The sequence below is a fragment of the Psilocybe cubensis genome, chromosome 3 (genome assembly GCF_017499595.1).
Source record: "Psilocybe cubensis strain MGC-MH-2018 chromosome 3, whole genome shotgun sequence".
NCBI classification, from domain to species: domain Eukaryota; kingdom Fungi; phylum Basidiomycota; class Agaricomycetes; order Agaricales; family Agrocybaceae; genus Psilocybe; species Psilocybe cubensis.
In genome coordinates, this window is record NC_063001.1 from 3,847,449 (window position 1) to 3,869,597 (window position 22,149).

Here is a 22,149-nt window from a genome sequence, read left to right on the forward strand (position 1 = left end):
AGAATGGATGCCGCTGGCTTGCTCGTCTACCTACTTGTGTTCCACTCCACTTTTGCTAACGCTCCCCAATTGTCTAATGGCCAACATCTTCCAGCATTATTGTAGGGTTTGTGCTTACATATACTGTATCTCCTTAGTCTTTTGCTGAAACGACTACTTTATTTCAGCATGGAATGAATCCACTGGAACTACACGTCATATCGTATCTATAGATAACGAATATCAAGAAGAACTCCAACCACGGAGGTAATTAGGTATTTTTCTTTTCCTACCGCAGTCGCATGAGACTACCCTACATCATCTCAAATCCTTGAAAGGCTAACCTGATTGACAGTGACTTCATTGATTAGGGATATCGGTATCTTTTATTCTCAGCGATAGTAATCGGCGTGTCCGGCAGTCTCATCGACCAACATGCGCATGTTAGGAATAGAATGGCAGCGCAGAAATATGTCTTCTTATCCAATCCAACATATTAGAGAGGTGGAGCAATTTTGCCCATCTCTCCCGCCCATTCCTCACTCCGCAAGTAATGCTTGACTCCCCTTCACACTCTTCGTCGTCACGGCTCCTCGACGTCAACAAGGAAAGTCATATCACTAGGGAATCTCATCTTAAAGGAAACCACACGCTACATGATGGTTCTAAGTCGCAGACATCCCGTCACCACAGTCGTAGAAAAGTCATTATTGGCCTTGTTGCCGTTGCTGTGATTGCCATCTTTCTGGTAGTTTTTTTGCCTGTGTTTTTTATTGTCATTCGGAAAAACGACTCGCGGAGAACAGGAGGCAGCGGAGTTCCCAATCCAAACTCACCTAGTGGAGCTATAGTGAGTTTCAAAGACGATTCGTCTAATCGTCTTCTTATTCAACTTTCTTCCAGACAGGGGGCGATGGTTCCATTATCAAACTTGACAATGGAACGACATTCACATACAGGAACCCATTCGGAGGATTTTGTAAATACTAGTTTTTCTCAATTTGTGCGTATTGATAGTTATGATACTTTTAGGGGTCCAGGATCCTGGAGACCCATTCAACAACAATGCTCGGCCAAATTCATGGACACCGCCTCTCAATTCCCGTTGGCAATGGGGCAAAGACCGAGTCTACGGGGTCAACCTTGGTGGCCTTTTCGTTCTGGAACCATTCATTACTCCATCGTTATTTCAACAATATCCGGACGCCAAAGACGAATACACCCTGAGTCAGGCCATGGCGGCGGATCAGACAAACGGTGGACTAAATCAACTCGAGAATCATTACAACACGTTTATTGTAAGCCTTGACGTCTGATTGATTTTGTTTAGTGAGATCCTGAGAGTAGATGTTGCAGACGGAACAGGATATTGCGGAAATAGCAGGTCTGTCATTTTTCCAAAACCAATTTTTGGTGATGCTGATGGGCAGATAATATCTATAGGTGCTGGGTTAAATTTTCTCCGCATACCACTTGCATTCTGGGCGATTGAAACATGGGAGGACGAACCATATCTAGCCAAGACTTCCTGGAAGTGAGTGAAAACATTCTTACTTTCGGACGACGAGTCCAACTTCCATGGTTTTAGGTATTTCCTTCGTGTATTGGGTTGGGCAAGGAAGTATGGTTTACGCGTATGTTTGGACCTGCATGCTGTACCTGGCTCGCAAAATGGTGCGTCATTGACATAATTATAGACCTCAGAGGATCTACATACAACTTTGCTTCCGCAGGCTTCAATCATTCTGGCAAGTGGGTAATGCGCCACTAAAGAAATACTTTTTGTTGAGTGTCAATTACATGTAAGGTTGTCACCCGTTAATTTCTTGGCGGGAAATATGGGGCTGGCAAACGCCCAAAGGACGTTGTATTACCTTCGGGTTATCACGGAGTTCATATCCCAACCAGAGTATCAGGAGCTCATCCCTATCTTTGGTATCGTAAATGAGGCGTTGGTGGGCACCATTGGCGTTGATTCCATCACGAGTTTCTATCTCGAAGCACACAACTTGATCAGGAATATCACTGGATCGGGGGAAGGTAACGGACCAGTGAGTTCATTAGTTAGTTCGCGTGATTTTATATAACATCGTGCTGCAGTACATTGCAATTCATGATGGATTCCAGCCCCAGACCATGTGGTACAACTTTTTGCAAGGTTCTGATCGTATCATACTGGACCAACATCCATATTTCTCATTCGGTGGACCCCAAACTGCGCCAATAGGAGTAGTGGGCGATCAAGGGATTCCAGGAGGCCAGTGGCCATTGACGGCTTGCAATGTCTGGGGCCCGACCACGAACACGACGTGAGAAAGCCACTGATATTTGCCCGTCTTTTGTGTTGACTCATTTCTGTTTTTCCAGGCGAGCCAACTTTGGAGTGATGATAGCGGGAGAATTTTCGGCCAGCCCAAATGACTGTGGCTTTTGGCTGCTTGGAGTCGGAAGCCAATCGTCCAATCCCGTTTGCCCCGAATTTGATGCCTGGGAAACATACAACGACACTATGAAGCAAGGTATCCAGAATTTTGTTTCCGCGAGCATGGATGCCTTTGGAGATTGGTTCTTTTGGACTTGGAAGGTTCGGGTCACTCATATATATATATATCCCTCTACTTCTTTTTGACCTCCTCTTACAGATTGGCCCCACTGAAGCTGGGCGAATTGAAACCCCTCTATGGTCATACCAACTGGGCCTGAAAAATGGCTGGATCTCGAAAGATCCTCGCTCCGCATCCGGATTATGTGCGTCGATAGGCTCCCAGACCGAAAATTTCAACAATTCTTATCAGCCATGGCAAACGGGTACGCCATCTTCCATACCCGCTTCTTCCACCTCTTCGTTCCCTTGGCCTCCGACCACGATCAGCGGAGCCGGCGTCTCTATCAACCTTTTGCCCACATACACTGATACTGCACCTATCATCACTTTGCCACCTGCCACGTTCACGGCGGCCCCTAGCTCTATAACTGCACCGGCAAATGGGTGGTTTAACATGCAGGATACAGAGGGAGGTATAACCACTGTCGATGGTTGTCCTTACCCCAGTGAATATGACGGTATCTTCTCAGTTGTGCCGACGGCTCCATGCACTGGCCCTGTATCAGCTCCTAGTTCTGTTATATGACAATTTTACATATGTATTTTCTATCTAATACTTTATCTAATACTTCTGTGCCGACTTCTTGGTACCCTTTGAACATACTAGTAGCACCGCTGGTATCCCTTTTACGATGTCATGTAGTTTATCTTTCGAACATTTTTACCACTTTTCTTAATTACGATACAGATGTTGAAAGACTTGTAGCCCTTACCCAATAAGTTAATACAAGGTCCGCCATATCCGTCATCAATATCTAATGTCGTGACCGTGATCATGCTGCTTCCATCGTCGACGTTCCACTCACCTCTTGCTAGGTGCTTTCGGCCAACCCAAAACGACCCTTCGGTCAATACACTGCCATTACACGTCAAATTGTGGCTAGCTACTCCCGAACGTGCCCCGCAATTGATTCTCCAGAATTAAATGGCGAGCAGCTCATTCCCTCCTAAAATTGGGACCCCGTCCAGTTCAACACAGAGCCAAGTAGACCGGAAAGCCTCATGGACCCCTCAGACGCGAAACCCTGTCTCAGCTAGGCTTTACAAGGTCTTGAGCACTAATTTTGATGATGAGGATACCCGACAAGCCCTTCGCACTTTGTCAGACCTCTACGCGACTCCAAAAGGCAAAGAAATTCAACCTTCCATTGAAGAGGCAGACGATGAACTCCTTCAAGATACATCTGGCACTTCTGTCTCCAATGATTCAGCTTTGATCGAGCTGGTCCCTGGCGAGTTGGCGGCTCGAGCGCGTAGGAATCTGCGGCGAGATATGGAGAATCAGTTGGCGGAAGGAAGCAAAAAGTTCCTTGAGGCTCTAGGAGAAGTAGATGCAGTGAGTGCATTGGATGATCATCGACGTCCTCATCACTTATTATGTTAACAGAAACTTCAAGAATTACAGAAACATGTTGCAGCGATGAGGGCTAGTTGTGATGAGGCAGAGACACAATTGGCACTTACCAACGAATCCAGCAAGACATTGCTTGAGAGGGCAGGAAACCTACGTGACGAACGGTGTGTAGTTTACTTTATCCTATTCCATGTGCTCATTTTATGTTAGGCAGGAGGTCGAGGAAAAAAAGACAATCATAACGCTCTTCCTGGGACGCTTCACCCTCAACGAGAGCGAGGTAGAAGCCATCTCTTCGAGGGACGTTCCGATAGGCCAGCGATTCTTCGATGCCATGGATAAGACCGAAAGGATCAGAGAAGATTGTAGGGTCTTAATGTCTGGAGAGGATGGTTCCACCAAGGCAGGGTATGCTTGTTTTGCTCATTAAAAAATTTCTCGCCATATCGTCTGTTTTCTTCAGGCTGGAAATAATGGCTTCAACATCCTCTAACCTGGAACAGGGATACGAAAAGATTCTCCGTTACTGCTCTAATGAATTCCGACAGGTCGGACGTGACTCTCAACTAGAAGTCAATTCAGAAATGCGGGAGGCAGTCAATAGATTAAGAAAGCGACCTGAACTGTTAACGTGCGTGGTCTTTGTGTGCGACTTTTGACAACTTACTGACCAATGTTGCAGTGAAGCATTGTCATTTCTGTCGGAAACACGTCAAACAACACTCCTTTCTTCCTTCATCGCTGCGCTAACGCGAGGTGGGCCATCTGGCTACCCTCGCCCAATCGAACTTCATGCCCATGATCCATTGCGATATCTTGGCGATATGCTCGCATGGGTCCATCAGGCTATTGCCGCAGAGCGCGAATTTTTGGAAAGTCTTTTTGGGTTGAAACAAGATGGGCGAATGGTGGGCAGTGTCAGAAAGTTTGATACTAAAGACGAGGAGGAAGAGTGGATACGAGAACTGATGGACCTGGCGGTTGCAAAGCTTTGCGTTCCATTAAAAGTCAGTCCCGTTGAACATTTCGCCTTATAAGCTCCTATATTGACTATAGGGCTAGGTACGCGTACAACAAACCATTCGCTCTCAGGAAAGCAGTATAGTGTCGTACAAAATTGCTAACCTTCTTCAATTTTATTTGATGACCATGAGACGCACGATCGGAGAGCAGGCTCTGCTTTCCACTACTCTCAAAGAGTTTGTCGTTTCCTTCTCTATAACATCAAATAACTTGACCCAAACAATTTGCATTCAGGATTACTGATACATCATACAAAGTGTTCTATGATTCTATCGAAAACCATAGCCGGACCATCTCTCGTGTTCGACTGGTAAGCAATATCTTACTCTCTGACCAGACTACCTTTTGTCTTACTCCAATCCAGGATCACGACGACCCTTCTCTTGCCCCACCAATCGTTGTGCTCGACCATACCCAGGTCCTTCGAGAAGTCATGACAGTGTACCAATCCTCACTTCTCGGAGACGAGGACGAAGACGAAATTAACTCCGGATTCAACCAGGTCCTAGACATCATGGTTGATCCAATTATCGGAATGTGTCTTACAAGTGGCGAGGAAAAGAAGAACGCTAGGCCACGGTGGGATGAGGCAGTCTTCGTGCTTAACTGCTTATGCTATCTCCAGGTTCTTCTTTCTTTTCTTTTATCGAAAATGGACAGCTGACAACCTTGTCATAGAGTGTTCTCAGTGCATTTGAATTTACGGTTAAGAAACAGGCCGACATCCAGGCTATCATTGACGAAAGAATAGCCCTATTGACCGCGGAGCACGTACGCCTGCCAGCTGTCATGCGGGGAAGTTTAGTGGCTCATCTATATGTCTACAGAGTACCAATGTGCTCAGCGACGCAGGGCTGCTACAGGTAGCAGAGGCGTGTCGCAACCATAAGTCAAATGTAAGTTGTCTCCTTCTGAGCTGCCGTCCAGTCAACGAATGCTATACTGATTGTTGTCGAGCAGGAGCCACTGTCTCGGATGCCGGCAACTCAGCCTTCGGATCTACAGCAAGCGCTACACCACTTTTCTTTATGGCTTTCCGGGCCAGAGGTGGTGCAATCACCGCGCTTGGCACAATTAACCGTACAGCGGATGCACACAAAGATCCACCAAGATGCCTTGGCGAGGCTGGCAAAAACATATAAAATGATATGTGAGGAGATCAAGAAGCCGGAAAACAGATACGAAGCTGCATCGACCTTGCTCGGAAGAGAACGTCCTTTTGGCCAGGTTCACCTTCTGTGGCAAGTCTTTGGGCTTGAGGAGGAAGATTATGAAGACAAGGAAAATGAAAGTGATGAAGCTGATTCGGATGAAAGCGATGAGCAAGGCGAGAGCACGGACTCTGGTGACATTGCCAAAGCAAGCAAGCCAGATAAAGATCAAGAAGTAACTGATGAAGAAGAGTCAGATGATGAATCGGAATGTGAGCAATTCGATTCATAGATTAATACTAGTCATGGACCCTGACATGACCTTTGTTTCACAGCCGAAAGTAGTGATAAGTAACTTTTTTCAAGAAGCTGTCATAATCGATCTCCCTGCTATGATGTGACCCTCAATCATTTGGGCGGTCTAACAGTCAAAGCTACTTATGTTTTTGCAAGAACATGAAGAACATTAAATTATACATTGCCTTTTGCATCAAGATGGCTCCCACCACCCCGTTTAGACAGGGTCCTCAGGAGGTGTTTCATGACATAGGCAACCATCCCTCAACGCATTTCATTGGAGGAATGGGCGAGTGGATGACCTCTTTGAAAGATTCATGATTGGTTTCCTCGCGGTGGCTACTTTTAATAGGCATCCATGGAATTCTAGTCGGTGCGAGACGCCAAATATGACCCGATTCTCATCCATCCATGCGGACATGACACAGTTCCAGTTTGTAACCTTGCTTCCAGGCGCATTCCGCTAGCGGCAGCGCGTATATCTAGACCTTCTGTCTGATTTAACCGACACAATCGGAAGTCAAGACGTGGGTCAATTTCTAGGACGGACTTCAGAGATATGTGTGCCATTTAGGACTGCTGTTTCAAACTTACTGCAGGCTAGGCGTTTCGAATGGAGAAGTGTGGACATATATTTTCTATATGCCTCAAGTATTTAACACTAATCAGACGCTTAGTCGTATACAATGTCGACTACTCTTGTACTCTAGCTCTCCGGCCGTCATGTACCACCTAGCGCCTTCAAGCTTAAAGCTTTGAATCTTGCTAATGAACCTTCGGATATTTGCACTGCTTCGATGATGTACTATGACAGTGAAAACTCTCCCAAGGTCTAAGGATTCTTTGGCTTCGTTTTACTCCTGGAGGTATAATTGTTCATTGGCCTTCTCAGCACAAAATCAGAAATGCTTCGTGTTAAGATGCAATCCCGGATCCCCGTAAACGAAGTAGGACCTTCCAATCTCTTCAGCGATTGCGTCTTGAAACAGAAATAAGATGATCCTCTGGTTTAGAACCCAACTAGAAACCCCCTCAGACTTGGTACCTTTTCTCATGTTTTTTTGTCTGGAATGTTTATATCATGTGTAGGGAGCGAAATTGAGTGATGGTGGAGATGGAAATGGACGTTATTTCCCCGACCATGAAAACTGTAACCATACATACCATCTTCACTGCAGTTCGCAGGTTATTTGAAAAATAAAGAACTTCTTGAAGAAAACTCCTCCAATAACATTGACGGATCCTTATCCTATGCCATAAATTTGGTTTCTACATCCGCAAAGGGCGACGTAGTCAAATATCATCCACGCATGGAGATCGGCTGCTCGTTAGCAAGAAAACTCTTGATTGGTTTCACTCGAAATAAAGAGGTTTTGACACGACCTGTTCAGTTGGAACTGCGGCGGCCTTTGCATGGGTATATGTCCAAGCCATTATACTTCTTCGATAACAAGTTGATATCCGCCTTTCCAGTTGCTTCGGTCTACGATCAATAATTACAATTCATTCAGTTACAGGGCGCAGGCATGAACGTTGAGGTAACACCTCACTAGCATTGTTCACAACAATTGTTTGTCTCTTCCTGTCCATCATCACGATTTTCATTCTGTCAAGCACGATCAGAGACATGTAGCGAGGCAAAGCTAGGTCAATTTTAGAAGGTTATCTGGGGTTCTTGTTACTCACATCAGCCTGAATTATGACACAATTTCCCGAAATTCCTGTAGATCAAAAAGAATACAAATGTCGAGCGAAGTGATCAGTCTCCATGGTGCATACATCCGATAGTCATCCCAAAAAGAATGAAGTTGGAGAAGGAAGAGTAAAGGAGATCGGAAAGTAAAGGAAGAATTAAGTATTACAAGGATTACAGGTACACTATTCATCATCGAAGGAGCAAATCAAGAAAAGTATTTAATTCATGGAAGGTCGTTAAATCCCGGAGAACCAGTTATTGGTAAAAGATAGTACAATTCGTTCTTGGATTTGAGTTATTTGAATGACTCGCAGGATCGTGAAAATAGAACCAGAAAATTCCGAATGAGAATATACGTGAGTGTGCGAGTGGGGTGCCATATCGTTTAGCATGGATGCAAGGTGGTAGAATTCGATCATGATGCATGGGAATGAATGGTTGATAGATAGTTGTCGAGGCTGTGTCCTGCCTGAGAGGCTTCCAATACAATGATTAGATAAATGTTGTAGGAGCTTTCAGATCGTGCAAAGTTTATGCGCAGCAAGTGGATTTCACAGCAGAACCATCAACAAGAGCGGAGTTAGGCAGTGATTGCTTCACTCCAGGTGACTGAAATAGGCATTTTGCGTCATTTCTGGAAAAAAAAGAAAAAGTATAGGAACAACTAACTCTGTCATCGTCAAAAACACCTTTCTTTATCTTTTCCAAAATATCACGAGAAGCGTCAACGAACGCTTGTTCGACGTTCAGGCCGGATTTTGCACTGGCTTCTACGAACAGAAGACCCTCCTGTTTCGCCCATAGTTCCGCTTCTTCATAAGAAACTTCTCTGGATCTCCGCTTGACTTTAGATGGAGAGGCAGAAGACTTAGAAGACTTAATGATAGAAGATGCTGATGACGATGTATTTGGGGAATTGGAAGACGTGGGAGGGGCCGAGGCTCCGGAAGGTGTCGGCTCATCACAAAGGTCGACTTTGTTACCGACAAGAATACATGAAACGTGAGGGTCTGCATGCTTTCGGACGTCAGCAAGCCATGTTCGGAGGTGTTCAAAGCCTGTTCCATGCATTCGCTGTCAATTACTAAACAAGAAAAGTTTATAAAGCAAAAGAGGTCAGAGCTTACTGTCGCGTGATGTAACGTCGTAAACGAGAAGACAGCCAGCAGCACCACGATAATAAGACCGCGTTATGGCGCGAAATGTTTCTTGTCCCGCAGTATCCCAACCTATTGTCAAATGACATCCACAGTCAGTTAGGTACTAAAATTATACAACGGGATGGGTGGGCGTCGACAGGAGATGGAAGGCATGGCGACAAAATGTTCATCCACGTCGCGGTGGAACAAAATTTGCGTTATAAGATCTACTATTGCACTCACATTGGAGCTTCACAACTTTATTATCTTCGGGGATAGTTATCAACTTTGATCCAAACTCGACGCCTAGCTATAGTTGCAGAGATAAGATATAGTTAACAAGACGAGCAAGTAAGAAGCCGCAGCTGCGTTAGATTAGACCTATAAACCTACAGGATCTAGAGACTCACCGTCGGATCGGGATTTGCCAAAAATCTTTGGTCCGTTAGGCGGACAAGTAGCGACGATTTTCCAACCGCTGGGTCGCCTATAACACGCACTATTCAGGTGACATTTCTCAATGTATTTTGTATCATCTGTTCATACCTGTTATGATAAATTTGAAGACATAATGCCATGTAATTCCTGCCATCTCGACGAAATAAGACTCGGACTAGATAGTTAGCGAGTACAAAGTGGTTCAACGATAGCTTCGAGATTCCGGAGTTGGGGTTCGTTTATGGATTTCTCGTGTCGATATAGCTTTACAAGTATGGTGAGAGCGAGGAAACGTTATAACGAAAAGCGGCAGTGGCGGTTCAGAAACAAGGAATGTGTAGGAGGAGCATTTGGTCATTGTGCCGCACTGTTGTTAGGGGATGTTACGTCAGCAATAATATGGTCACATGCTGTTACGGACCATTCCGGAAGTGTTGAGCTCGCTGTCACCATTGTTCACGACTCTCCTTCAAAACAAATTTCACCTCAAATTCGACCAAAATGACGGCTTGGAGGTCTTTGTTCACGTACGTTGTCGTTGTATAACCGTTGTGTCTCATTTTTCTGACATTACTGAACTGTTAGTTACAACAAGTATGCCCAAATCACTGCTCGGGCTCTCCGCTCGTCGTTGAAGGAGGAGGAGCGTGTCATCGCAGAGAAGCGTGGAATCACGAATACAAGGTTCCAAAAATGGGAGAACGGTGTTGGTGGTCAACAGGTGCGTTTATGGAATTACAACTTTTTGGCCTTTGCAATAACACGAAATGCAGGTTGTCCTCAATGAGGTTGCTGAGAAGAAATAGACATAGACCATACCTTCCCTGGAACACTATCGAGCTCTTCAAATTCATTAATCGTTGACAAAAAAGCAAATACACCCAGGCTAGACCCTATGTTCCAATGTAAAATTCATAATCATCTTCCTGAGTGCGGGTGACACAATCTCGAGACTCGGTGTGGGCGGTTAACCATCTACCTCGTTGCCCTCTGGTATCCGACTTCACCTTGGTCACGGCCTATATTTATGCACCCGCTCAGATCATTGGTCTCTCTAAGGCGTGTTTTATTGTGCGCTCGTCAATGATGAAATCTTGCTTTGGCCTGGAAGTCTATATGATCACTGTTTGGAATTCTTGGGCTCATTCGACGACAAATGTTTTGACGCACTTTCTAGTACTTGATTCGACTTGTCCCAGATTCTGGTTGTTCCAAATTTCCACCGAAACGGAGGGCTTTCGAAAACTCAACTTGTTTCAAAGACTGGTTGTACTCCTGCTCGCCCGGGAAACTACCGTGCCATGATGAAGTAGATCACGAAAAGGCGAGGTCTGTAATAGTGATCGCTAAGGCTCAAACCGGTTGTACGATAGGGTGGATGTCGGAACTTTATGTTCATCTTCGGACCAACAGGACGCGCGCTGCGTTCTTGGTTGATAAAGAATACTCACAAAACGGCTTTACCTTCTGATAGATTGTCCGTGCTGCTCGGCCGGGCGAAGTTCTTTGATCCTACAACCTAGTATTGCATTCAACATTCTGAAAGGTAATATTCAGTATTGTCAACGACCTGCCTGGAGCTGTCAACTCCCGTGGTCATATCTTGTCCACTTTATCAATATATGCATCCCTCACGATGATGATCAGATATTCAGCAAAATTGCCTTCTATTTCCGTCATCCAAACAATCGTTACACTTGTTGTTTGCATAGGTGAGCACCAATATCAAATGCCGTAGCCGTAAAATTATAAACTAGCAAAAATCTCAACTTAACCCTTTCTTGCTGACGGAATAAGATAGGTATGTCATTTGCCAGCGATCAACTCAAAATTTGCGCATCTATAACGCTGATCGACCAGCTATTCCTTGAAGCATGGCCAAGACGAAGTCCGGTGCGTACTTGTGGTTGGCATACGAGTCAAACGGAATCCCGCTACCCGATTGTAGCCACTCGCTCTTTTCCAAGGTGATCCGGACGAATCGTTCCAACAAGCGCGATTGAAATACTCATAGCCTAAACCTCGCCACGGCGGTACGTAGCGTTCAGGATTTCCCGAACTACCCGAACTCAGGATGTGGGCGTGGGTCGGGGCCATAAATAATACATCCACAGGCGCCCGCAAAGTATACCGATCGCTCCGGGATATAATTCCTTTCCGCTTTTCTGCTATACATTCTTGGGTCGGGAACACCTAGATCCCAGGGGAGAATGTATACAAGGAAAAGCGTTTTAGCAAGCAACCTAACTTGTGGTAGTGTCAAGGGTGCACCGTGCCATGGGAGCGAACCTTGGTTACGAGACGGCGGCTGCGATACCGTGGGCTACTCGCGTACGTGGACAGAAACGCAACAGGCCTTCAATCTTGAATATTGAATGCTTGCTCGCATACTTCCTCGCATGTTTCGACGCCCAGATAGTAAGTGGACAAGAGTCCACAGCTCAAGTGAACTCACCCTGCTCCACACCTGTTCGAGTCTGGCGCATCTAACGACGTCGAATTTATTGGCCTTGTCGGGGACATCAATGTCTGAAAAAAGCGCACTCGGTCAGAGTTCGCGCGGTAGTATATGCCATGAACAACGGGTGGAAACTGAAGTGATTGCCCACGACTGATTAAACGTCTCCGTTCACTCCGCCTCAATCCATCAAACCCTCATTCGAGTACTGAGTGCTATATCCTTACTCTGGAAATATGAAGAGTCTAAGGATAAAACCAAACATCCAGCGAACGGTTCGTAGGGTAAGTAGCTGATATGCATATATGCATACATACATGTTACTGCGACGTCGGCCACTACGCCCCTGTATCCTCAAACACTCAAACCAGAGTTAAAGTTATGTCTCCGTATCCACTCAAGGTAACAAAATACCTATTGCAAATTCACAACTGCCGCATTCATCGCGACTCGCCTGGAAAGGAGTGTGCCCTGAGTGACAAGGCTAACCTAACCATAAAGGATTTTTATGCAAATGACCCGCAATCCATGGGTCATTTCGATCGTTACAGATCATTGTAGGCGGCTGAGGGCGGCTGTAGGCGGGCGGCCTGATCCATTACAAAATATCCACATTCAAATTTGAAAATTATAACCTGCAAAGGTTTCACAATCTTCCAAAGAGCGACGAGTACGTTAAAGCAATGCATCTAATAGTGCGATTAGCCATCTACACGGTCTTTTTTTGACAACGTTTGGGAATGATAATTTGTCAATGGCAGTTTGTGAGTTCATCAAACCCATAAGGAGAACGTCGGGGAGGGAGGAGGCGGGCGCGCACGACGCTCACCTCGTCTGGCTGGTTTACACACACTAAGCGGTGTGTCCAGTCTGCACCAGATCGCAGCGCGTGAAAAAATAGAGTAACTCTGTATCAGCGTATGTATATAACCCATCAAATCGCACTTATTTTTATCACCTGCACTGTTGTATTGGTCGTCGCGTAAAGTGTTTATTGCGGGTTAATATGTTGTGTGCGTTGTGTTACATAAACTTGAGTGGGTTTATTTCCAATGTGAATGTGAATGTATCAAAACGCATTGCCATGGAAAAGGACGCAGTGTTGTGACCTGAGCGGCAGGCTGATCTACAGCAGAATTGATGAGCTATGGGCTCACTCATTCATAGGTAGTCAGGTCTGTAGACAACAGATCATGAAACTGTTGGAAACGATGTCCAGAACGCGCCTCTCAAAATGAATGTGAGAGGGACATGGTTTGATGGAGAGATATCCCGTGTGGGCTATTTTGTTGTGCTCCGGGAAGAAGGTTATCCAGTATTATAATGTTACACCGGTTTAGTATAAGGTAGCGACTTTGTGTTGTTATGGGAAGAGATATAGTACACAATGCATGCATAGTAGGACGCGTTCTTGAACAACCGTATCGTGCTATCGTGAGTGGCCTAAGCAAAAAGAAAAAGAAAGAGAAAAAAAAAAGAAATCAAGGATAGGAAGTTGTACATGAAAAAAAAAACCTGAAAAGAGAGAAAAGAAGACTCATAAAACTTTGTCTTCGCGTCCAATGTAGGCGCCAAGTGGTATATAGAGTGTGAATGCTGGTGCTGAGAGTCGCAGTATGGCACAAGGACATAAAAAGGAATGGGGGCATGCGATGGTAAATCCAAAGCAGTACATCAGGAAACATCCAATGATGTTGAGAGATGGTAGTCGGGGAATTTTTTTAATGCGGTGTCGAAAACGGCGGGGTAGGGTTGGGTATCATCCTGCCTAGGGAGTCTCGCGAGTACTCATGTAGTTGCTGTATGAATCCAAAGTTGGGGTTCGCAACCCTCCTCTTGCTTTTAATAAAATGCACTGCTTCTGTTGGTGTCCAACCATACGCAGCCATTAGGTACGCAGCCACGACACTGACACTGCGACTGACTCCCTCCGCGCAGTGCACGAGTACATGTGCGTTGGGGCTCGAGTTGAGCGCGTCACGGATGAACGCCGTTGTGCTGGGCAGGTGTCCCGCGAGCTCCGCGAACGGTAAATCCTCGATGCGCACTTGCATCCGGATAGGCTGCACGGGTAGCAGCGTCGGCGGGGGGCGGAAGATGGTGTCGGAGAGCGTCGAGAGGATGTGTGTTATCCGGTAAGAGGTGAGCAGGGCTGGGTTCTCAGCGAAGGCGAGGTCAGAGATGTATAGACGGGGGATAATCTCGCTGACGTTGCGTGCTGGACGGGCATGGTATGAAGGAGAGAAAGGCGAGGCAGATGGGGGCGACACTGTTGGGTTGGTTGGTGCTAATGTCCATGGCTGGGGGTATTGTGAATGGTGGGTATTATGGCCTGAGCCTCCGCGGTGGAAAGACATGTTGTCGGAAAAGGACTGGCTTGAAGCTCTACTTCTATCTTGCTGGTTGTGGTGCAAAAGCGAGGATGTCTGTATGGGGGTTCGTGATGAGCGCTCAGGACCGTGACAAATGGGAAAGAGATGGGAAAAGATAAGATGGTGTTTGGTAAACTGCCGTTATAAGGAAAAAAAAGCAGCGTATGTTGTGTGGCCCGTGTGGGCCCAAGCAACAATGGCACAAATACAATACAAGCAAATAGTCACGGATGACCTGCAGTAGAAACAACATCATATTAACTCACCGGAGTAGCAGTGTTGACGTAGGACATTAAAAACTTTGTCAAGATCCCCCTCCGATAATAGCGTAGCAGCCGCGTTCGAGACGTAGTTAATTGACGGGCGGAAGGGAGTGATATTTTTTGCACCTCCTGGCAGGGAACACGGTTTGAGCGACAAGATCAATAAAGGTCTTGGACGGATAAAGTTGGTTTAACAAACACGCGCGTGTCGGAACGTAAGGAGGGGCGGGAAGAAGGATGGGGATAGTATCCAATCAGCGTCGAACTGAGGAAGGCCGGAGTCGACAGTGGGCACCCAGAGAGAAATTTAAAGAGCAGCTAGGCTATTATATACAAGAAATCCTCTATTCGTCTAAAACGGAAGGCGTTGGATGTATGATGATGGCAATTATCAGGTTCGCAGGACCTGAATGAGGAGGTGACGTCTAAATGATTAAGGGAAAGTAACAAGGGAAACCTCAAGATCGCAGCCGCGGTATTAATCCAAAGATGGGAAGGACCTCCGCAGAACTCTCTGTCGAAACGGCGGAATACAACGGAAGTAGTTGTTGGGGTTGTTGGGAGAAGGAGAGGGGGGTGTGGTGTTGTAGGAGGAAATTGCAAAACCCCCATCAAAACCTGACAACCTTTTTAACAACGATGTTTCGGCTTGGATTTGTTCCCTTGCGCCAAATATTTCCCATGGGATTCGCATATGTGCTAATGCATATTGTGTTTGTGCGTGGGTGCTGTGTGTGGGCACCGAAGGCACTGACCCGACGGGATTGGGACCGGGCGGAGGGGTGCATGCAACAGCGAAGGGACGCCATTTGTCAAGCTGTCGAACGCGCCGTGCATTGGCTGGCACCGTCAGCCGTAAGCCGTAATTAAAAATATACAAGGCTCGGTGTAGCTGTACATCTCGGATCTGAAGCAACGACCCGAAGAAAAGTTCGGAGAACGAGTAGGATTGTGGAGCCGCGAAAGAAACCCGGGGCGAAGAGGGCAGCTGGGGGCAAAAGCAGTGCTAAGTTACAGCAGACTATAATCCGGAGGTCGGTTAACGGACATTGCCAAGCAATCCTACCGATATATCTGCAGTTGTGATGTGGAATTAACAGAAAATGCTGTGTGGCGAGAAGGAAGGGGGTTGGGGAAAGCGCTTGTGTTTGAGGAACAGCCTCAGTATAACCATTCAAACTCCGGCATCATCATCCTTCCCAATGAATCTTATCAGTGATCCTCAACCCACCGCTGATAGAGTACTTCATTGTCAATTCTGATTGATGCAGCTCCTGTGCGATCCATCAACAGGGATCCAAATCACGCTGCGGGGCTTCTTCATCTATCGTTCGACGAAGACATGTATATTCACGGAGAAACAAGAGCCAGTTTAATAACCGACATAAAGCATTACTATCCACTACTCCAAACATACATTCTACGACATGAATCAAGGACGAAAATAGAGGAATGAGCATGGCTGGAAAACCTTTTGAGTGCACGTACAACGGACGATAGGCGAGTGAAATAGAAATCGGTCGGTTCATCGAGGAAATCGTCAAGAAAGGCATAGAACAAGAGACGAGAAAGAGTAGAAAGCAGAACAAACGTCAAACTCCAGTCGGAGCAGATGTTTTAGATGAGGTCGCTGCAAAAAGATAAGAGCAAGGCACACAGTCAGCTCAGAGTGCCAAGGCATGAAGATCATTATTAAAACCACTTACGCGACGTTGAGAGGCATCTCGTCGATCTGAGTGTTGTAGAATTCTGTGTGACGGGCGGCTTACTCAGCACCAAATAAGACTGACAGTGCAAAAAATTACCACGTACGTTCAATGTCTCTCAACATGCGAACATCATCGGTGGTAACAAAGTTAATGGCAACACCCTTGCGTCCGAAACGTCCTCCACGGCCGATACGATGGATGTAGTTTTCCCTGTTGGTGGGCAGGTCGTAGTTGATAACGAGTGAGACCTGCTGGACGTCGATACCACGGGCGAGGAGATCGGTTGTGATCAGCACACGAGATGATCCGGAGCGGAATTCCTTCATGAGGACTTCACGTTGTTTCTGCTCCATGTCTCCGTGCTAAACGGGGATAAGCATATCAGGATAAATGGCATGACATATAGTGTGATAACAAAGGCTGCTCACCATGGCAGAGACGGTGAACTCACGGGAGTGCATCTTCTCAGTGAGCCAGTCGACCTTCCGCCTGGTGTTGCAGAAGATGACAGCTTGAGTGATGGTAACGGTCTCGTAGAGATCGCAGAGGGTGTCGAGTTTCCACTCCTCTTTCTCGACAGCAATGTAGAACTGCTTAATACCTTCGAGGGTCAGCTCATCACGCTTGACGAGAATCCTGACGGGGTCTCGCATGAATTTTTTGGTAACCTCGAGGACATCGGCGGGCATGGTAGCCGACAGCAGAACGACCTGGGTATCCTGAGGAAGCAGCTGGAAGACTGGGGGGAAAATAAGCGAACAAATTGATCAAATAGGAGTTATGTTACGCACCTTCGTAGATTTGGTCCTTGAATCCACGGGACAACATCTCATCGGCCTCATCAAGGCAGAAAATTTTGATGTTGTCGGTCCTGAGGGCCCTGCGGTTGATCATGTCATACACACGTCCAGGGGTTCCGACAACGACTTGAACGCCCTCCTGGAGCTTGGCCATATCCTCACGAACGTTGGTGCCTCCGACACATGCGTGGCACTCAATGTTCATGTAGTCACCGAGAGCGATGACGACCTTTTGGATTTGCTGAGCTAGCTCACGGGTGGGTGCAAGAATGAGGGCCTGGGTGCCCTTGACGTTCATATCCAACTGAGTGGTAGCAGGCTGTCAGAGACGCCATTCAAAGTTCTTTCTGGTGAGTACGAACCTGCTGAAGGATAGAAATGGAGAAGGTAGCGGTCTTGCCAGTACCAGACTGGGCCTGTGCAATGACGTCGTGTCCTTTCACGACGGGGACGATAGCCCTCTGCTGGATAGCGGAAGGGCGCTCGAAACTTTCGCGGGTATCAGCACAAGGTCGTAAGCGAATGCAGTCGGATGGACTTACCCGTAAGCGTAAATTCCTCGGAGGAGCTCAGGCTTCAGCTCCATGTTGTCGAAGCTTGTCGATTATCAGACATGGTGTGCTTTGATGGCACAGATATCGACTCACTTGTCTACGACCTGGTCCCAGTTGGACTCGATCTCATTCTCAGCGACATCTTGAAGTTCTTCACTGCCAACGACGAGGCAAAAAGGTAGGAAAAAGGTGAGCCAAGGTATCCAGGGTAAATGCGTGTCGCCAAAAAAAAGGGACGTACGTTGACATGAATGTGTGTTGTTTGCTATTCCCAAGTGTCGACTGTGATTGTCGACTTTTCTGGAAATAAAAAGGGTTTTTGTCGAAGACTTGTTAAGAGAGTTTGTGTAAATCGATGGGGTAGTCCTTGCGGTCCTGGTCAGCGTCCTGGGTTCAATAATTTTTTGCGGCCCATGAGTCCGGCATTTTCCGTGCCATTTTTAATCCCAGCAGCCAATGATCTTCCGCCTTTCCAGCCACTATCAGCTCTCAATGACTCCTGCCGCCTGCGGTACCGTATAGCACTCCGTTGGACAAGGTCGAGTATTTCCATGTCACATCGATACTTTCTATCTCCCTGGTGTCGAGTATGAATCAGGGGGAACAAGTCCAGCTCGATCATGATTTCTCCTAGGATTTTTGTGACTCCTGGTCCGAGTTACAGACTGACTAGCGAAATGAAGGTCCAAAAAGGAGGGTCAACGACCGCCTGTCTGTAATATCCATAATTTTCTCTGGTTTCTTTCCGCTTGGAACTATTACGAATCCCTTGCATAATTCAAATTTCAGCGACAAAGTATTTCTAAAATCCCGCCCACGGCGCATCAAAAACTATGTCAAACTGGACAACGAACCACCCGCCGAAACGCCAAGGCTCGACAATTAACAAAAATCCTAGGGTGTCACCCTCCAAATCTTACGGCCTAAGGCCTCCTTGGTGAGTATTTGAAAATTCGCTTTACCCTGACCGTTTAACCCTAAAATTGTAAATAACAAACACAGCATGGATAAGCATTAATTTCAGACGTGGACTAGGTCTGATCGTCTGCAGGACTTGAAACCAAAGTTCTTCAGGTCCTGCTGTCTACGGTGTCTACGACGCTATAGATGGCAAAAATATGGCTCCGCACCATTCTTTTTTTTGCGTTATCGCACCACCTGCCTGGGCTCCGGTTAGTAAACCAAGTCCATAATATCAGACCCATCTGACCGTATTTTATTTTGACTCATTCTTGATCATTATGCCCCATGGCAAAGGCGTCGCAATTCGAGTCTTCTTACTGATCGTAGGATGCTGGAGTGGACGGGCACGAGATAGATAATCACATCTCGTGCTGGCTGATTTGGCATTGGCAGCGGCTCTGCCCAACGACGATAATATCTCAGCTTCGCAGTGACACTTGAAATCTGGCATCGGTAGACAGCTATGCTTCTCTTCTCTTCTACGATACATTATCCCACCCCTAGTTGATTTTCGTGGCTTTAGGCTTAGCTTTGGACATTCCTGTCCACGCCATGTATTTCCAGCTATTGATAAATTAACAGCCCCTCTCATCCCGCAGGAGATTCTTTCAAGCTTCTGCAAATCAGAAAAATGCCATGAAACCTAATTTCTACGGACAACAAATCTACATATTGAATTCCCGAACGTTCTACTAGGTATTTCTCTAGTTGACAGAATGTCGCCACATTTGAATTGATTGATCCTTTGTGAGGCGGAACACGGGTTTCAAAGCTATACAAAGCGCGCAGTTTCCCTTCTCTGATGCCACTTCATTGCTGGAGTTCATGGAAATCACGCGTACGAAAGACGGTATCCTGATCATATAATAATTCACTCGCGCGGCGAGGTAGGATCGCTTCTACCTAAAAATCTCACTTGTTAGCACCCACGATGGCGCTACTGATTCAAATGCTTTAAATCTAAAATTGAAAATTTCCACAAGATGATTTTTTTACCGCTGGGGGTAGACTGTGCTGATAAACCTCTATCCAAGTCTAACGAATTAACCGTAAGATAAAAACGGCTCACTAGGGCTGAGTAGAGATGTCGTTATTTTTGCTGTTATCATATGATCAAACTCGCTACTGACAACTCCAAAGAGCAACAATATCGCCAGTGCAAATGTATCAGTTTTAAATTTTGATATACCGACGTTTGTACAGAGGAGTTTCTGTTGGGTAAAACTATATTTTCTGATATGATAAAAGCTGCTGTCCACTTCTCCCTTGTTGATTAGGTTCTAGGAGTTATAATTGCTATATCTCCTCGGACGTGAACTTGTCATTTATCTTGCTCCTCGCCTTGTTTACTACTCCGTTTCGTTTGGGCTCCGTCGAAATTAGCACTCAGAACAGATATGATATGATGGGTCCCATTCTTAATATGTGTATAATGAATTGGTTCCTTGATAGAACAAGCTCATGCTAGGAAAAAATCTCATGTAAGGGGCTGAGCGGTGGCCGAGAGGAGAAAGCTATACTCAATTCTGTTGAGGAAAACAGGACCCGGTACATCCCTGATATAACACCTCCAATTCCCTTATTTTCAAAATACATCCTTCTCAGATAGGAACTTGTCCGAAACAGAAAATTCCCTGAGATTTGTTAATTTTTGGATTCAGAACGGTGTCAAGAATTTCCATTTTCCAAATCGCAATATGCACCAGACTCCCGAAGCAAAGCAAGGCCGGACATGTATACTAATTGCGCAAGTAGATTTCAGCACTAAGTCAAACGAGCGCTAGCCGCTGCTGACGGAGAATATTCGACATGACATGGACGTAATTTCTCACCCCAAGGACCACCGTAAAGCCACATTATAATAAACCAACTTAAAACGCATGTGTTTAATCGTTTCCGTTTTCTCATTCGGTCCCTCGTGCTTATACCCTATCACGGAGTATGTAACCAGGATCATCTACGCTTGCATGTCTGTCTCTATCTGTCCCGGGATGTCTGGCCTGACGTGCCCAGTGCCAATCCCGAACCACACGCTCGTCCCATTGGCATAATTCCGGTGTCAAGTTTTTATATTCAAGTTATCCAGAGGCACCCGCTCCGAGATGTGTATTACTTTGCGACATGTTGCTGAATGATCTGTGTTTGGTTTCCATATCCCGACCTGCCTGGCGCGCCGCCGCTTGGCCTTAGCTAGAGCTTCAGCTTGATGTCAAGTCTTCAGGACCCCTCAGGAACGAATCGGTAAATTTTCATCGGATAGACGGACGACGGATGTAGAAATAGACCTTCGCCTCCGAGCCGAATAAGCAGCACCCCTAACGTTTTTTAAAACCGGATCCGACTTCATTCCATGACGCGTTATGCTTTGATACAATGCAAGGATCTTGTTTGAGCATGCAAAAAACTTCATGAGGCTCCTCCGAGTCCTGGGATTCCAGTATCACGGATCTATTGATTACGCTATGGAATAGATTCCTATTCTATGGCGTGATTATACATACGCTGTATTACAATCATTGAAGATGATAATTGCCCGCTCCAGCAATCGTTCTATTGATTACTGTTACTGCAATGCACCATTGAAGTCGACCTGCTTATCAGGTGCCACTGGATAGTGATATCCATCTAAAATAGACCCATTTCCTTGATTATCTACATCTTCATCATCAACGTGTTGATCAAGTCAATTGCGCCTTTATGATACATTAGCATCTAAGTGATGTATATGTGCTCTCAGCCTCGATCCTTTCAAGTTGGGCCTTCAACGGTGGAAGTACTGCCAGTGATCGAGATGACATCAGTCCACGCCTCGAGATAACTCTTAGAATTCGCTATCAACAGTTTCACTATCTATTTACGTACTAGGTCTATTCAGAGCCCTTGCAAAAAGGCCTCGGCTATCTCTAGAATTGAACGCTCGAGGCGTGAGCTAGAGTTGCACTGCACTGCAATAACTATCATAGAAAAGAACGTTCTATTTATAGACGAGGGGCCCCGCCTGGCTAGGCTCGCTCGTATTCGATACATAGCCGTCCGATAACACGGTCAATCATTCCGACGCTTTAACAGAATTTAGAACAGCTCAAAAGGTTTTAGCGACTTCAAGTTGCGTAAAGACTATGTATATACAGTCACTGGTTACCCCGACCAGCTCTAGTCCCAAAGTAAAAAGGTTCGATAGTCCGTCGATCTCGGTAGTTAGAGGGTCGAATACGAGAGTCTAGAAATTATTGGGTACGAAACTACCTGCGTCGTTTCAGAGAAGTAATTGATGACCAATGGATAGTAGCAAAAGCTATCCTAAACTTATTACAATGCTAGTGAGAGATGTTCCCAGTACCCTTCCTA

General features: G+C 46.1%; 6 protein-coding genes across 6 annotated transcripts; 3 read left to right on the plus strand and 3 right to left on the minus strand.

Moving 5' to 3' along the window:
* Positions 1 to 532: 532 nt before the first annotated feature.
* On the plus strand, positions 533 to 3,110 carry JR316_0004051 (putative glucan 1,3-beta-glucosidase D; the record flags this gene model as incomplete). The annotated part of the gene is made up of 11 exons (XM_047889820.1): positions 533 to 829; positions 883 to 958; positions 1,012 to 1,277; positions 1,336 to 1,363; positions 1,423 to 1,513; positions 1,568 to 1,653; positions 1,713 to 1,731; positions 1,787 to 2,030; positions 2,080 to 2,288; positions 2,347 to 2,563; positions 2,622 to 3,110. The coding sequence occupies 11 exons, from the start codon at positions 533 to 535 to the stop codon at positions 3,108 to 3,110; spliced, it is 2,022 nt and encodes a 673-aa protein (XP_047752194.1).
* A 399-nt stretch (positions 3,111 to 3,509) lies between these two features.
* On the plus strand, positions 3,510 to 6,404 carry JR316_0004052 (Conserved oligomeric Golgi complex subunit 6; the record flags this gene model as incomplete). The annotated part of the gene is made up of 11 exons (XM_047889821.1): positions 3,510 to 3,920; positions 3,972 to 4,102; positions 4,149 to 4,346; positions 4,402 to 4,569; positions 4,621 to 4,945; positions 5,001 to 5,137; positions 5,196 to 5,271; positions 5,326 to 5,586; positions 5,640 to 5,732; positions 5,789 to 5,857; positions 5,889 to 6,404. 11 exons carry the CDS (start codon positions 3,510 to 3,512, stop codon positions 6,402 to 6,404), a joined length of 2,385 nt encoding a protein of 794 aa, XP_047752195.1.
* A 2,232-nt stretch (positions 6,405 to 8,636) lies between these two features.
* JR316_0004053 (Ras-related protein Rab-2-A) lies at positions 8,637 to 9,836 on the minus strand (the record flags this gene model as incomplete). Its single annotated transcript, XM_047889822.1, has 6 exons — positions 8,637 to 8,714; positions 8,775 to 9,163; positions 9,233 to 9,334; positions 9,488 to 9,554; positions 9,655 to 9,731; positions 9,791 to 9,836. 6 exons carry the CDS (start codon positions 9,834 to 9,836, stop codon positions 8,637 to 8,639), a joined length of 759 nt encoding a protein of 252 aa, XP_047752196.1.
* Positions 9,837 to 10,183: 347 nt separating this feature from the next.
* On the plus strand, positions 10,184 to 10,488 carry JR316_0004054 (uncharacterized protein; the record flags this gene model as incomplete). The annotated part of the gene is made up of 3 exons (XM_047889823.1): positions 10,184 to 10,209; positions 10,268 to 10,403; positions 10,456 to 10,488. The coding sequence occupies 3 exons, from the start codon at positions 10,184 to 10,186 to the stop codon at positions 10,486 to 10,488; spliced, it is 195 nt and encodes a 64-aa protein (XP_047752197.1).
* A 3,373-nt stretch (positions 10,489 to 13,861) lies between these two features.
* Positions 13,862 to 14,497, minus strand: JR316_0004055 (Dual specificity protein phosphatase 1; the record flags this gene model as incomplete). The annotated part of the gene is made up of 1 exon (XM_047889824.1): positions 13,862 to 14,497. One exon carries the CDS (start codon positions 14,495 to 14,497, stop codon positions 13,862 to 13,864), a length of 636 nt encoding a protein of 211 aa, XP_047752198.1.
* A 1,980-nt stretch (positions 14,498 to 16,477) lies between these two features.
* On the minus strand, positions 16,478 to 18,087 carry JR316_0004056 (translation initiation factor eIF4A; the record flags this gene model as incomplete). Its single annotated transcript, XM_047889825.1, has 8 exons — positions 16,478 to 16,524; positions 16,588 to 16,846; positions 16,913 to 17,223; positions 17,276 to 17,603; positions 17,647 to 17,773; positions 17,827 to 17,880; positions 17,932 to 17,994; positions 18,080 to 18,087. The coding sequence occupies 8 exons, from the start codon at positions 18,085 to 18,087 to the stop codon at positions 16,478 to 16,480; spliced, it is 1,197 nt and encodes a 398-aa protein (XP_047752199.1).
* Between the last annotated feature and the right edge of the window lie 4,062 nt (positions 18,088 to 22,149).